Source organism: Vanellus vanellus (genome assembly GCF_965231255.1).
Source record: "Vanellus vanellus genome assembly, chromosome: 7".
Taxonomy (NCBI): Eukaryota; Metazoa; Chordata; class Aves; order Charadriiformes; family Charadriidae; genus Vanellus; species Vanellus vanellus.
Genome location: NC_138912.1, coordinates 35,967,620 through 35,982,474, shown reverse-complemented (window position 1 = coordinate 35,982,474; position 14,855 = coordinate 35,967,620). Strand labels below are relative to the sequence as shown.

The 14,855-nt window shown below is 38.4% G+C and overlaps 1 protein-coding gene across 1 annotated transcript in view; it reads left to right on the top strand.

The window, feature by feature from the left end:
• CTNNA3 (catenin alpha 3) overlaps positions 1-14,855 on the top strand; it is a gene marked incomplete at both ends in the record, with an annotated part of 521,829 nt that overhangs the window by 389,361 nt on the left and 117,613 nt on the right. The window contains one exon of the mRNA XM_082486059.1: positions 12,140-12,340. Within this exon, the coding sequence (XP_082342185.1) occupies positions 12,140-12,340 (201 nt within the window). The remainder of the gene's footprint in view (positions 1-12,139; positions 12,341-14,855) is intronic.

Sequence of the window (14,855 nt, the reverse complement as noted above, 5' to 3'; positions counted from 1 at the left end):
TTTTGCCCTTTCTGTGGGTTGGCTGTTATGTCAAACAGAATTACTAGGTGTTCATCAGATGTTCAATATAGCAGATACAAAGCTGTTACAGGAGAATATTATCATAAAGTCAGTGTTTTCACCTGAACAGTTATCTAAGAGTGGCAGATGGCTATTATCTTTTGACAATATTTTATAGACATAAATGAAATAGCTACCATTTAACATAATATGGTCTGCTTTGTTGCACGCATTGTAAAACAGGTAATGCAAAAGGTCTCCAGTTGTACACCACTAATCTAGCAGAAGGAAATAGATGATAAATTTTCATATTTGTTAATCCTCCCCCACCCCCAGAGGAAATTAAATCTTTCTTAAGGTGATAAATTGACCAAATCCTCCAGCTGATCCAAAGAAAGACTTTGAGTATTCCCTAGTAATTGCAAATTTCTTTCATGCTGTTTGGTCCAATCAAGGAAGATTGCCAGCTCTTCATTCTATAGCATCTGCCCAGAAATGAACTGGGATATCAGCTATGCATTGATTTCTAAGGTGGATGTTACGAACTATTTCCCTGTAATCTGGCTAGTTATTTCACTGTTCAAAAAACAACCATTTCCACTGAGGTAAGACTGGAGCTCAGTGAAAACCTCGAGGTAGTTCCTGGCATAAACTGATTCCTTTATGTAATCCCTTATTTAGAAAACATTGCTTTTGCCATTTTAGACTTCAGGATTTATTACTTATCAAGGCCTTCCTGAGTTTTTAAGAGATATTTTCATGAAGTTAGATAATATTTTAGCTAGATTTGGATTTTGAATGCAGAATTTAGAAAGCAACAATAAATTTTTCACTTCCCGGCCATAGAAGGGCAGAAAACAGATTTATTTATGCCTTGTTTAGGGCCAAGTCATAATTCACCTAAGGCAATAGAACTGCAGACTTCAGCTCTTCTTGTCTGGCAGAGCAAGTGATACGGAAAATTGAATCTTTACTCTCATAGCACTGAGAATACAACTTTTTTTGTTGTTGTTTTTAAGCCTCTATCTGCTTTAATTCATCAGAGTAAGCAACTTTGCCTTGAGAAGGGGCAAGTGGGGTATAAAAGACCAAAGGCTTGTGGAGCATTTTGTGTCTGGCATAGTCCTCTGCTCGTATGCTGAAGGAGAATCCTCTCTTGCAGTTAAGAATTCTCCCACAGATGGTCCTAATAGACTGCTGAAGAGCTGATGGGAATGAAGAAAAAAAGAAAAAAAAAAATCCCAAAGAAAAGTCGCAACTCTGCCTTTTCGTAGTTCATCTATTGGAAAAAAGAAGCCTCCCAGAATTTTTACCTGAGGTTTATAAAGGTGGTGTGGCTTGGGCTGGACTCGCCACTGAAATGAGTGACAGATGCTCCCCTGACCTCTCTCCAGGGAGAGGAGGGAGAGAAAGAGACGAGTTTAGAAGAAGCTAAACTACTTTAATTAAAATATTAATAAAATAATAAGATAATAAAATAATTAAATATATACAATATATACAAAACAGTATCAAGATTCCAGAATGATGATCCTGTCACCGACTGACGCTAGGGAAGTCCCAGACTGGATTCAGTGATGTATGGGAACTGGATTCTGGATCTGAATTCAGGAGTGCACGCATTGAGATCAAAGGCAGACGAACAGAGAGAGTCCTCCTCGGATGCTGGCCATTGAAGAAGAAGGGCTAACCTTTGATCCCTCAGCTTTTATACTGAGCATGAGGCAGATGGGATGGAATACCCTGTTGGTCAGTTTTGGGTCACCTGTCCTGTCTGCTCCTCCCCACGGGTGGGACCCCTCTGTGCTTTTCCTCTTCCGACTCTCCAACAGGGCAAATAAAAAATAAATAAAAATAATAATAAAAAAGTGAGCTGGCCTTGGTGTTACAGCAAGAAGTATAAGCAAGAGCCTCTCTGCATACCGTAAACATAGGTCTTAACAATTGGAGAGTGAACGGTGTCTAGACAATATGCTGTTAGAGAGTTCACTTTGTTAGAAGAGGCTTAGCTGCAAAGTGAAATTATTGAACAGAAAATTGGTTCTGTTTCACCACAAACCAGGACATTCCACCCCTTATTCCATAACAGAAAGGGAAACTGTGTCCTGTATGTTTTCAGAGGGAATGTTCTGAGGACTATAATAAATGCTTTGATTATGCATTGCTGTGTAAATGCGAAGGGAACAGGCCCAGACTGAGTATAAAGAAAATAGCTTTCCTGTGTGTTTTATGAACTGGATGCCACATACCAAGGAAATATGACATGATTTTGTAAGGCAAATAATTCTCCATTATCCAGGAGCTAAAGGGAAGTGTGAAAAGTAATACTAACATCTAAGACAACAAACTGAGAAGAAAATTCCAAGTTAAGGCTGACGGTGGCAAATGTTCTGAAGAATTTTGTGACCAAATCTGTAAAATGACTTGCGGATGCAGAGAAGGCATATTTTAGTAATTTGTGGAGCCTGCATATGTCAGCCTTACCCATGCTCTTTTTGGCTGGCAGTTCTTACTCTTTTTTTCCCCTCTATTTCAGAGTCATAAAATCATCCTGGTAGGAAGGGACCTCAAGGTCTAGTCCATCCTACTGCTCGCAGCTGGGCCAGCACTGAATTCAGACTTGAGAACAGAGATTTCATAACCTCTCTGAGCAACCCTTCATTATTCTGGTGAACCTCATTATCCTCACAGTAATCCTCACCTGTTTCATTTTGACTGTTATCTCTCATTCACCAGCCAGATTCAATTAACCTATTAATGCAGAGTTAAGGTTACTTGACAGTGTTCTTCCAGCATGCTGTGTTCACTAGAACTTAAATTTGTAAAAAACGTTACAAGAGACGTATGCTGATTAACTCGTCTTCTTGGATCTGTCTGGAAGCACTGACTGTATTAGGTGTAAGTGTACTTAAATGGTGGAGTCACTTTTTGGGAGCAGTTTAGCAAAGTTGGGTCTATAATGCATGTCCATTGAAATACCACTTGCTATAGAAGAGGAAGGGGGGGCCATTTGTCAGTGCCCACATTTGTGATCAGATATTAGAGATGTACATGTATCATGGGAATTCAACATAACGTTGAAGTATCAGTTTGTCTGCAGTAGGTGAGACAAAGAAAGGCTGCCTAGTTAGTCCAGGGCTACCTAGTCTCCCGGTCCTGGCCAAATGGCCTTCTAGTCAGTGTTACCAGGAGTTACCGTGGTCAAATTAAAGTTGAAGGGGTTTATTCCATTGTACTTCAAGAAGCTGAAGTTGTTTAATTTGGGTTTTAAAAAGGTAAATTACAGTTTTTGTAAAATTTTACTGTATGTCAGTTATAGCTAGTTTGGTGAAGAAAATGCTCTTTTAGGAGCAAATACTTATGGTTGCCTAGGCTCGTAGCTCTGATATAGCTAGGCTGAGTAAGATTTGCTGTGTACATTCTGGAAGTTAGTAGCAGTTTGGAATGGGGGTGCATATTGCAGACGTGATTTGTGGCTACGGTGATTTTCAAGGATTAAACAAGAATGCTATATTTCTTCTCCCTCACTGTCGTCTTTCATGTCCAGCTACCATCTTGAAGTCATTATTTTTTCCTTCCCGTCCTACAGAGTCAGCATCATATTACAGAGTATTAATACATAAAAAATTCTCTGTTGCCATGTACATTATCACGGATAATGGGAGTATGAGCCATTTCCTGTAATTTTTAGAATCAAAACTTGAGCTAAGCATGTGTATGTAAAGGATGAGGTGGCTTGTCCCTAAAATGTATAGTTTCTCTCAGTTGATGTAAGAAGGGTACGTTGAAGATGACTAGGCTAAATGAAGAGGCTAGGGGCAACTGTCTGAGTTCGTGTCACCCCTGCGTGTTTTTGGAGGAAAGATTTTCCTTGGTCTTGTAGCCGAGGAGAGAATTGAAGTATGTAGATACAGAAATGACTCCCGCCCAGGGGGGTATGCTTACATTTTTGCTTTTTCTGGCGTCTCTTGCCCATCCAGGTATCCACGCTTCTGGTCTACTTTCTCTCTACCTTTCTTCTCTCCAGATCCTTACCTAGATATCAAGATGGCCTTTATGCTTTTGCAGTGTATTTCCTCTTTTTCAGAGATCTCAGAGCCTGGCTCATGTATAGCTCTCAGAAAGAAGAGAGACTTGAACACGCTGAGAATTTAAGACTCTGCTTCCTTCTTTTCCCCAAGATCCTGGAATACGTCTGGATGCTGAATAGGGAATCTGACAATCCAGGAACCTGTCTGTAGGATGAGTTTTGTGGCCAAGAAGTTGAGGGCAAGGAATGAAGCGCAAGCAGTTAGCATCTCAAACCAACCAGATCTTATTGTAATCATGTTAAAATGAATGAGGGAAAGAAATAAAACTCTGGAAAGGATTAATATTGCTATAAGGTTCTCACTCATGCAGGGAGAGAAATTTTCTGTAATCTGAAACCTTCATTAGCCAATTAAACTGATCGTTTTGGGCTGCCAACTCTGTAATTAATAGACACTCATTTTAAGAAACATTCTTATTTTTTGAGATTCTTTTTTGGTGGCAATGTGGTGGTGGGGTTTGGGGGCTTTCTTGAGTTTAAATGCTAGCATCTTAGAATCATTCGTGCATATGTGAATGAAAATGAACCTTAAGAAGAGGCTGCCAACTCGATCAATACTTTGTTCACCCTAAGGTGAAATCCAAAAGAAATACACACTTCAGTTTGCATTTTCTGTGAACAGAACTGAAGTTAGTTTCAGACCACAAGTTGAAGTTTCTAAAAACATAAACAAGAAATTTATTATTCAATTTAAAGTGTTGCTTCTCTGTTTCTTCAAAAGTCATCTATAGGGACCTGCACAGATAGTGATAGGTCCTGAAGAACTTTCAGTACCTGGCCTAGGGGGGTGCCGTTATGCCATCCCTTATTTTCTCTGCCTACAGTCGTCTTTATTTTCCACCTCTATTCTTTTGTTGTCTTGTAGATTTTGTCATGCAGCCTCCAGCTCACTGTTCGAGATAGCCACCGTATTTTTGTGCTTATGTCCCGTGACACTGGACACTCTTGATTTTACCTTTCTCCAGGTTAGTTCACTCTTTCCGGGAACTCTCTGGCACACTTCCTAAGCATGTTCTTTCAGGAAAATTGGACCTTGCAGCCTAGTACCCATTAGCTTGAGGCATACCTGTTAATTCAGGAGGGTTTTCGTGTATGCAGTCTTGCAAATTTGATCTCTTGTGGTTCCCCATTCAGGAAGAGATTGTAGTTGTGGGCAACCATCTCAGCATTATTTTAAAGTAATAGTACTTTATTTTATCTAGCACCTGAAAACAAAAGCATCTGCACCCGTTTCTCTACATCAGTTCATTTCTGGTCTCTATGTGCAGTTTGTTAAAGTGTTTCACCATGCTCATAATGAAGATTTTTTTTTTTTTTTTTTACATCAAGTCCTAAGTTTCCTTTTCTTCAACTTCTGACCGATTGCCTGTTGGCACATTTGTTCAGCTTGTCATTGTTGCTCTGAACGGCAGCCCTGTCCTCTGTAGAGTCTGCCAAGTCGACGTCACCTCCAGACTTGCTGAGGGTGTGTTCTGTGTCATTGCCTGAGGTGTTAATGAAGAAGTTAAACGGTATCAGCCTCAGCATTGACCCCTCCTGAAGAGCAGCTGTCCTAACTAGCCTCTGGTTTGACCTTGAACTACTGAGCACTTCTCTGTGAGCCTGATGGTCTGACCACTGCTTCATCCACCTTCTTGTTCACCCACCCAGATGCTCTCTCTCTAGTTTTTATGTAAGGATGCTGTGGGAGACTGTCAAAAATGTTCTTGAAGTAAGCAGTAACCAGTGCGCTCCCCTCATCCACAGAGCCAGTCTTTCATCACTAAACACAGTCAGTTTGGCCATGCTTGATTTGCCCTTGGTAAATCAATGCTGTTTGTTCCTAATCGTCTTCCTGACCTTCATGTGCCTGGAAATGCCTTCCATCAGGTCTTGTTCGTAACTTTTCCAGGAACCGAGGCGTGAAGCCTTAGCCTGTAGCTTTCTGGATCTTCCTCCTTGTCTTTTTTTTTTTAAGGTGGACATAAAAATAGATGTTTATATGCATTTTAAATTATAGCTGTATGTGACTAAAACTGAGTGTTTTGGAAGCACCATGCCTGTGTTTGAGTGAATACCAGGTCATTGTGAACCTTGCCACTCCATACCACTCTTGGTCTGATACAGAATGACAATGTTGTCAGCTAGGTTAGCAGCAAATAATATTAGGAATTATCATCTAGTTTCTTAGTTTTGGCAGATAAAATAGGTTTAGTTAATACAATCAGAGAAGAAATGATACTTGTTTTCCTTGTTCTGAGTAATTCTTTTTCTCCATTTCTTTTTCATTTAAAAATTCTTCTATTGAAGTTGCCAGGGGCCTTGAACATTAAGTAATTACCAGTGATTTCTTTTTTGAATAGTGACTAAGACATTATCGTGCTTGTAGAATGTAGATATTATATTAAAAGAGCCCCAAGTGCCAAGAAAATCTCTTTCATAAGATTACTCATAGAGATATAGCCTTGAATGTTCTCTGAACTTTGGTATGTAGGAAAAAGGTGGGAATAAAAGGCAACTTCTTACTTTGTCTGAATACAGGAGGAGTGATGACAGGGAATTGTATACTGGGACTTGCGCCTTCTCCTTAGTGGTCTTTTTCTCTTAACTATGGCACCAGAAATTGTTAAATCTAAGTGTGGATATTATTAATTACTTACTTTCAGATATCTTGTGGGGGTTTCATCAAAGCATTATGATTCTATGAGAGTATGTCTTTTGCCATACTAGGTAGTACCATTATTGGAAAACTTTCAATCCTTTTCTGAGTAGCACTATAAGGTACCATGTCCAGGGAGCCGGAGTGGTCTGAAAGGAACTTTATTTTTTGTACAAAGTTTCTTTGCTTCCCATTTTATCATGCCAACAGATGATAAAAGAAATCATTTTGGTCAGGCTGAACTATCGCTGCATAAATTTCCACATCTAATTTTATGGTTTAGGGCTTGCAGGAAAGTATGTTTTATTTTCCATCTTGTCTTCAGGAGATCAAACAAACTGAGTTTTCTAGTGCTTCTTCTTATACTATATTTCTTAAATTTCTAATAATTCTTTTTCTTTCTTCTGTAATGTTTGCATTTATTCCACAAGTTTCTCTGCTCAGTTCAAGAAAATTTAATAAAAAGGGCTTCAGCTGAGGCCTTATCAGTGCTAAGTGGAGTGGAAGGGCATCACTTGTCTTTTTCTTCAGATGACATGCAAAAGAGGAGCTATTGATTTTGTCCCAGAGGCAGTCTGAGTCATGGCTTTGTTAAAGACAGCTTTATTATCCAGTGGTTAGCTCAGCTGAGCTACAGTTTTTGGCCAGTACAGCTAACACCAAGATCCCAAAGGAAAATCAGAAGGTACAGTGCACCGCTTGTGGTAATTGCTATGGTGACCGTGGCAGTCTTAAACATCTGTCAATCCACTGTTACAGTTAACTCCTATAGTAGACACTCTGAATCATGACAAAGAGATAGTACATCATCCTAATCTTTCTTTTCTGCATTGGAAAGTAGCATACTTGGATGGAAATCATAAGTTGATCTAATGCAGTTTGTTAAGAGGAGGAAGCATCGCTGAGAAGGGTACAGGTTAAAACAATCTCAGCTGGACTGTGATCAGTGCTGGTTTCTTTCCTTTTCCATTAGATGTGGTAAGGCAAATGTAGCAGCTGGTTTGTGCCTTTGGAAAATTATGTTAAGCAACGTTTTATTGATCGTGAAGTACCTAATCTGGGAAGAGCTTCGGAACATTGTGAGAGACTGTGTGTTGGCTGTGGATATTTAGAAAGGCTACTGCTGTATAGTACCCGTGTGTGGGGATGAGGTCATTTATGTTTCTGGACTGCGCTTATTGTGTGTGCGTTCTGTCATGCTGACAAAAGCTTGTGAGTTTTTGACGTAAGTACGGCATTTGTCAACTTCTCAACTGATCCCTTACATGTCACAATGTATGGATGTGGCAAGAACAGATGTTGCACATCGTTTCTAGTACAAGGTGGATGGGCATTAGACAGTTCATAGAATATGTCTCCATCTTTTTCTTTGAAACACAGTATCTGGAAGGATGTGTCACTTTCTAATTTACACTCCCTGATATTATTACGGGCTTTGATAGTTAGATTCTAAAATGACTTAAAAGTGTTCTTATCAGTTTGGAACAAAGCAGCTAATTGGGATCTCAGGCCACAACGTACAGGTCTAATAGCGTTTCCATTGAGCATCTGGCCTCAAGTTTGCTTTATCTTTCTCCATGAAAGTGGCGGTTTTGACATCTGTTAGAAGGGTTTCGAAACTGGGAGCTTTCCATGGTGTGTTCCGTTCAGATAGTATTTCCCTTAGGCCACATGCAGTATTTTTTTTTTTTGGAAATTTACTTGCGATTCATATCACACAAGATAACTAGTTAACTATGTTTTTCCATTATGGAAATTTCACTTGGTAGCTATCAGAAGAGCCCTACCTTTCTATTTACACAGGACTAATCCCTTTAGTTGTTGTCTTTGCTGAACAGTTAAAAGGCAGTGTGTTCTTCACACAAAGGTCTTTAAAGTGGAGGTTGCGCTATCCCCTTCTGTAATTATTTCTAATGGTGATCTATATTACTTCATTTTAGACATACCTATGGCAGCAGAAGTGGGATTTTGTTAGTCATTTCTCCTGCATTCTGTGCATGTCAGCTCTCTTTTCCTTCAGCGCTTCAGCCTTTTTCAGCCTCCTGCATGTTCACAAACTGGATTGTTTGGAAGCCTCTCCCTGTGGAAAGCTCACAGGGAGAGGTGCCTGAAAAAATGAAGAAACGCCACGAACCTGTACAGCACAGGGTAATCCCTGGAACCTCTTGGCGCATCTAGTCATTTACGGCATGCTTTAAGAGTTTCAGGTGTTGCGTTTGACATGGGTGGAGCTGAAATGGTTGCCAGTCCTCTCGTTGCCCATCTTCTTCCATGTAGATGGTAGTCCATGGGTGTAGTTAAAAAACACGCACAGACTGAACAGTCACCACTAACAAAGTCACCACTGTTAAACTTTTCTTTTTCTGCTGACCTTGGAGATTGGTGACCTGTACTGAAAGGATATGGACATTCCATATTCACAGAAGCATTCTGTGGTGTAGCAGTTTCATGAACCGAATCAGAATTCAGAATTTTTGCATAGGTAGAATCCCAAGATACTCATGCCAGACACAGTTAGTAATTCAGGATTACCTCATGGTGTGTTTTCTCTGTCTGAATTACCATGATTGTCCGACTTACTGTATAACATAAAATATAATTTAATACTGACATCCTGAATGGCATTCATGTGAGTTAACAAGAAACATGTAAGCTCTACATTATGTCATGGCTTAGCACAAGAGCAGTTTCACAGTGGTAGTTCTGAAGATAGAGCAAATCTGTAGCCTTCACATCTTGCATTTCTGATATTCTTGTAGCACGTTGTCTGAGAGACAAAGCACATTTTAGATCTGCATAGGAAAAGAAATTCAATAACAAAACTAATATGGAAGCTTTTAAGAAGTGTTTAAGCTTTAAAACCATAAACATACTCTCTTTTGCATTATATTTTATGGTATTACCCTCTATACCATAAGTTAAATTTTATATTTACGTTACTTTGCCCCCCAAAATGGAATATGCCCTTCAGTCTCGGGGGTATAGATGGTAATACTAGCATACATTACTGGTACTGTCTTCTAGCTTGATCTGAATTCTTACTCAGCTCTGTTACCCTTTGGTTTTATGACCAGTCTTAATTACTCAGTACCAGTATTTTCTCCTTCATCTCTGTCCTTCCTGCTGATGATCTTTTTCCTGTTACTGTGTATTTGAGTATCAAAAAATGGTTTGTTAAACCGAAACACAGCTATCGTACTGCCATTTGAAAAATATTGAGAAAAATGAATATTCAGAAAGACAGAAGGCTAATAATTTTAGAAGAAGGATTGTATAATTCTTTGCCTGGCATCTTTCCGCATTTGTCTACAGTTTCATTTCTGACCGTGTCAACCAAACAGTTGCTTCCATCAGTCTTTAAGCAACCATTTTCTCCTTGTGCTTTCCTCTAGCCAAATCTTTGTTCTTTTTAAATGTTCACATTATGCATGTGTGACTTGGAAATTCTAATATGCCATGCTCGTCTTGTATTTATGTGCGTTATAACAATTTCTCTTTTCCGGCTGTCTTACACAAATACAAATCCAAGTCCCTTCAGTGAGGTGATTACATCACATAGAGCTGAGTGAAATAGCAACGAAAGGTTCGAGATAAGTGTCTCCTCTGTACTGTTTGGCCCCTTTTAGTGTTGAAGTGTGTCAAGCAGCTCAATTTATCTCTGCAGAGGGCAATTACCGCCATTTAAAAAAAAGGAAAAAAAAAAAAAAAAGTCTCTCAAGAGGAAACAGCAAAAGCAACTTCATATTTCTACCTGCATTGCAGGTGACTGCCAGATACAAACATATTTCATCTGTAAGGAAGAGAGTTAGCTTATTTCAACTGCCTTTCTTAGCAAAGGCACCACTGGCTGCTACTTTGGATAACCATACAACATACGCTTCTTCAGCTCCCAGGTGTTTCTTTGTCTTATGTTTATGAAATATTGAAGAAGCCCTGTGAATGTTAAATGTTGTCTATAGTCAGAAGATAGCAATTACAGTGATATATACTGTTGTCGTTTTTTTGGTGTGGGTTTGTTTTTTTTTTTTAATAGTGCTATGGAAGAATAGTCCTGTTTTATTGCATCTTTCAGCCCTTTAGCAATGGGGTGATTTTGTGCGTGTTTGTTTTTTTCTTAAACCTTTTTACTAGGAGGATCATGTTTAAGCCTTTTACTCTCTCATCCAAGAACTGGTGTCTAAGAGACTTTTTGACTTTTAGAGGTTCTGTGTCATTATGTGTTTCACATAGATTAACAGCATCTCCCTGCCCATTCCCAAACTTTGTGTTCTGTTTTGTGCCAGAAATGTAAAATTTTGAATATATGTATATTTGGACCAGGCAGAAGGTGACTATAACGTGTATATGTTTTAATTAGTAAAGTAAAAATGGATAGGCTTTGGATATGTTGTGGCAAATCATTTAACTAGAATTAACAATAAACCAGGTGTCATACTGTAGAAGAGATGAAGGAAACAAGAATTTCTTCACTTCCTCAATGTGGCTTTGAATTTGTGAAGTGATGAGAAATTCTAAACAGGAAAATTCTAATGAGGAGGAGAATATTGTTGGAATGAAAGCATGATAATAGTAAAGAGCAATCCTGTCATTAGGAGATGACAGAGATAGCTGAAGGAGGAAAGTACTGTGTGGCAAGAAGGCACACTGTAGCAGGAAAGCCAGTGCTGTTTAATTGTGTTAATATACTGATAAATGATACTGTATGTATGTGTATATGGATATATATTTGCAGATATTTATTTGAACATCACCGACATATGTAAACCAATAAGATACATATACAGTAAATATATTGCAATAAATGAGAAGACACATAAATCGTATGGAAAATATGTAATCAATACACATTTTGTAATGATGTTTGTAATGATGTCACTAAAATAACATAATTTTAGTACCAGGCAAAAATACTGCTCTTCCTATTCACTTAAGAATTTGATTTAGCATGAACATCCTAAAACATTGATGTAAAAGAAGTTAGTTCCGTTGTCGGAGCAATTGTTTGTTGACAGAGATTAATCTCATTACGGAATCTTTTGTCACAGTGACTTAAGAAGATTTCAACAATAAGTAACAGCTTTAATCCCTTTAAATTTCCCTTCATTCTGCAAATATTCATTGAGTATGTAAAGTTTTGTGGTTTTCATAGTTTTCTAGCACTTTCTGACTCAATATTTTATTGTTGCTGTTGCTTCTATAGGTATTACTGTACCTTTAAATTCTAGGAATCAATAAATGGTTTCCAGGATTTCAGGAGAAGTTCAGTGTAAATTTCACATTGTAAGGCTTTTATCCAAGCCTGTGTTGGCCAGTGCATTTCAACAGCGAAAAAAAATGCAGTCAACTCCATGTCATTGTGTCTGATTGTGTAAGAGGTGCCATCTTAAAAGAAAACATTGTTTTATTTGCAGAAAGCCATATTCTTGAGGATGTAAACAAGTGTATCATTGCACTGAGAGAGCAAAATGCAGACAACTTAGATCGTGCAGCGGGTGCAATCCGAGGGCGTGCTTCAAGAGTAGCTCACATTGTTTCGGGTGAGATGGACAATTACGAAGCAGGGGCTTACACTGAAGGCGTGATGACCAACGTTCACTATTTGACCAAGAACGGTAAGTCTGATTTCTAAGCTACCTTCTCAGTTTCTGTAGTAGTGTAAACTTTCCTTTATATGCCACATTTAAAGTGAATCCTGTGATACTCTGATCTAATACACTAATTATGCACTAATAATTCACTATATGGTCTCTAATCTCCTTTCAGCATGCTATCCAATTATGATGATACCATGCGGTTCAAAATTAATTTTCAGAATTTTATTTGAATGACATCATTTATGTAAGGTTTTTTAAGTTATGGAAGACTTTTACCAGAATTCTTAAATAAATGCAAGTAAAAACGTTTGGAAACTTGTAACTGATGAGGCAGCAGTTTTCCACTCTGTTTTACTGGCTTTATCACATCTGTTCAAAGCAGATGAAAGGCAAACTCAGAAAAAGATTCACAATTTGTGTGTGCTTGCCCCTTTTGAGCAGTTGTTAAATATCACCAAATATCTTCAGTTTTGCTGAGTTTGGATCTTCCTAAAATGGTTAGTGATGTCCATTTCCTTTTTCATTCTATACATAAAGAGAGTATCCTATATTGGAATATAAGTGTACTGGCAGCAGGGGTGTAGCTGCACTATTCTATAAATGGTTTCTGTTGTTTACAACAGTTATTGTTTACATAAATCTATCTCTTGCCTTTCATAGTATATACTTAATAAAGAAAATTATCTTTGGAGCTTCCAGGACTTCCATGTTTTCAGGGTTTGCAAGTCTAATAGTTGGGCAGTTAAAAAATTGCTGTTAAGAAATTTTCTGGCAAGTCTGTACATCTCTGGAATATAGGATTTAGCTTCACGAACTCAGAAGTCTAAATCCTAGCTCTGTCAATCTAAACAAGTTTCTAGTATCTTATATTTGACTGACACTTACTTTATTTTACCACAAGAAAAGACAGGAATTTTGTTGGAGCTCTTTCTTAATCAGTTCAAATCGGTCCAGGACAGAACTGTCTTTGTGTAAAACAAGAGTGAACTGACATCACAATGAAGTGGCAAAAGGGACACAATAGTGAGAAGGGTTTGAAATAGACTTGCCTGTTTTTATCTTCTTTTCTGATGTTTTGATGAGAAGATCTGAGAACTTTTCAACGTGATATCCTTTTTTTGTAACTTCTGAAAGTACTATGACAAATACCAAGGGAAGCAGCAATTATAGGAAGGCATAGTTTTGATTCGTATGTAAAAACTGAGCCCTCCTTTGTTGAAACTGGTAGTCTTTAAACACATTAGGAATTGACACTGATTTCTGTTCTGTTGCCTTGCTTTGACAGTAATGTATAACGTACCTAACTCTGTATCTACAGAAGACAGGAAGACGTAAAACTGGTTTTGGTTGGAATGTTTGCCTGTGTCAAGGGACATCAAGCATGGTGTCATCTGCTCAAATGTCTTTGCAGTACTTCAAACCTAAGAATCCATTGTCTTTATGTTACTCAATAGGAGTGGAAAAAAGAAACACGTACTTTTCACTCTTACCTGGATTTATATGATCTGCAATGAAGAGACATCAAATTATGCAATGCTTTCTGGTTGCTCGATGGTTTGTTGTTGTTTGTTTGTTTGAACTGTTTCAGCTTACAGGGAAATGTCGGTAGGCTGCAGCCCTCAGGTGTAACCCAAAATATTCCATCACTGCTAGGTTTTTCAGGAGCCAGCTGATTGCAAGGTGACACTTCACTGGGAGAGAATTGTGTATTTATGCTGCCGTTAGCTCCTAAGTTAGCCTCCATGAGAAACCTAGGGCAGTGAAGTGCATCCTTTGTATGCCTAGTGAAAAACTAATGTGTTACTGAAGAAAAATTATTGCAGGGAGAGTATAGAGTTAGGGAAAATAGAATTATAGAATAATAGCGTACATGGAAATTTCAGAGAAATAAAAATGCAGATGAAAGAGAAAGGGAGCCAGAAATTGGAAGGATGCAAATTGGATGTAACAGGACAGAGAACTTGAGCGTAAAGAAGAACAGATACATTTACTGTTTGTTAAGACAAAGGCTGAGGTTAAATTGTAGTGCATATGTTGAGGTAATTTAAAAGAAAAGAAGAGGTTAAATTCTCCGCATTACAGTATATTCAAGAAAAGAGCATAAGATCACTGAATTCGTCTCTTCAGCTGAAAGGCATCAGACATACGTGAGATGGTAAAGTGGGCTATCGTACTGCCATACAATGAGCATTAAAACCGGTGCCTAATGTCTTAGATCAAGTTGTGTAGTCATGTTTAGATACGAGGTGTTGACAGCTGAACGGATCTCTGCAGCACCGTAAAATGGAGTGTCAGCTTCCTCAGGCTTATGGTATGCCGTTCCTCCATTTTGCCCCTTCCTTTTCCCCCAACAAGAAGAATACCTCAAGCAAAGTAACAATGCCCCGTAAGAGCACCATTTACGTTGTGGAGTTGAGCTCTTAGAATTTAGGTAATACCAGAACTAAAGTCTTTGCAGCCTTGATTTGTGCTCTGTGTATGTATGCATTATGACGTTGTGATTGTGTGATCGTATACAGTTATGTTACAAAAT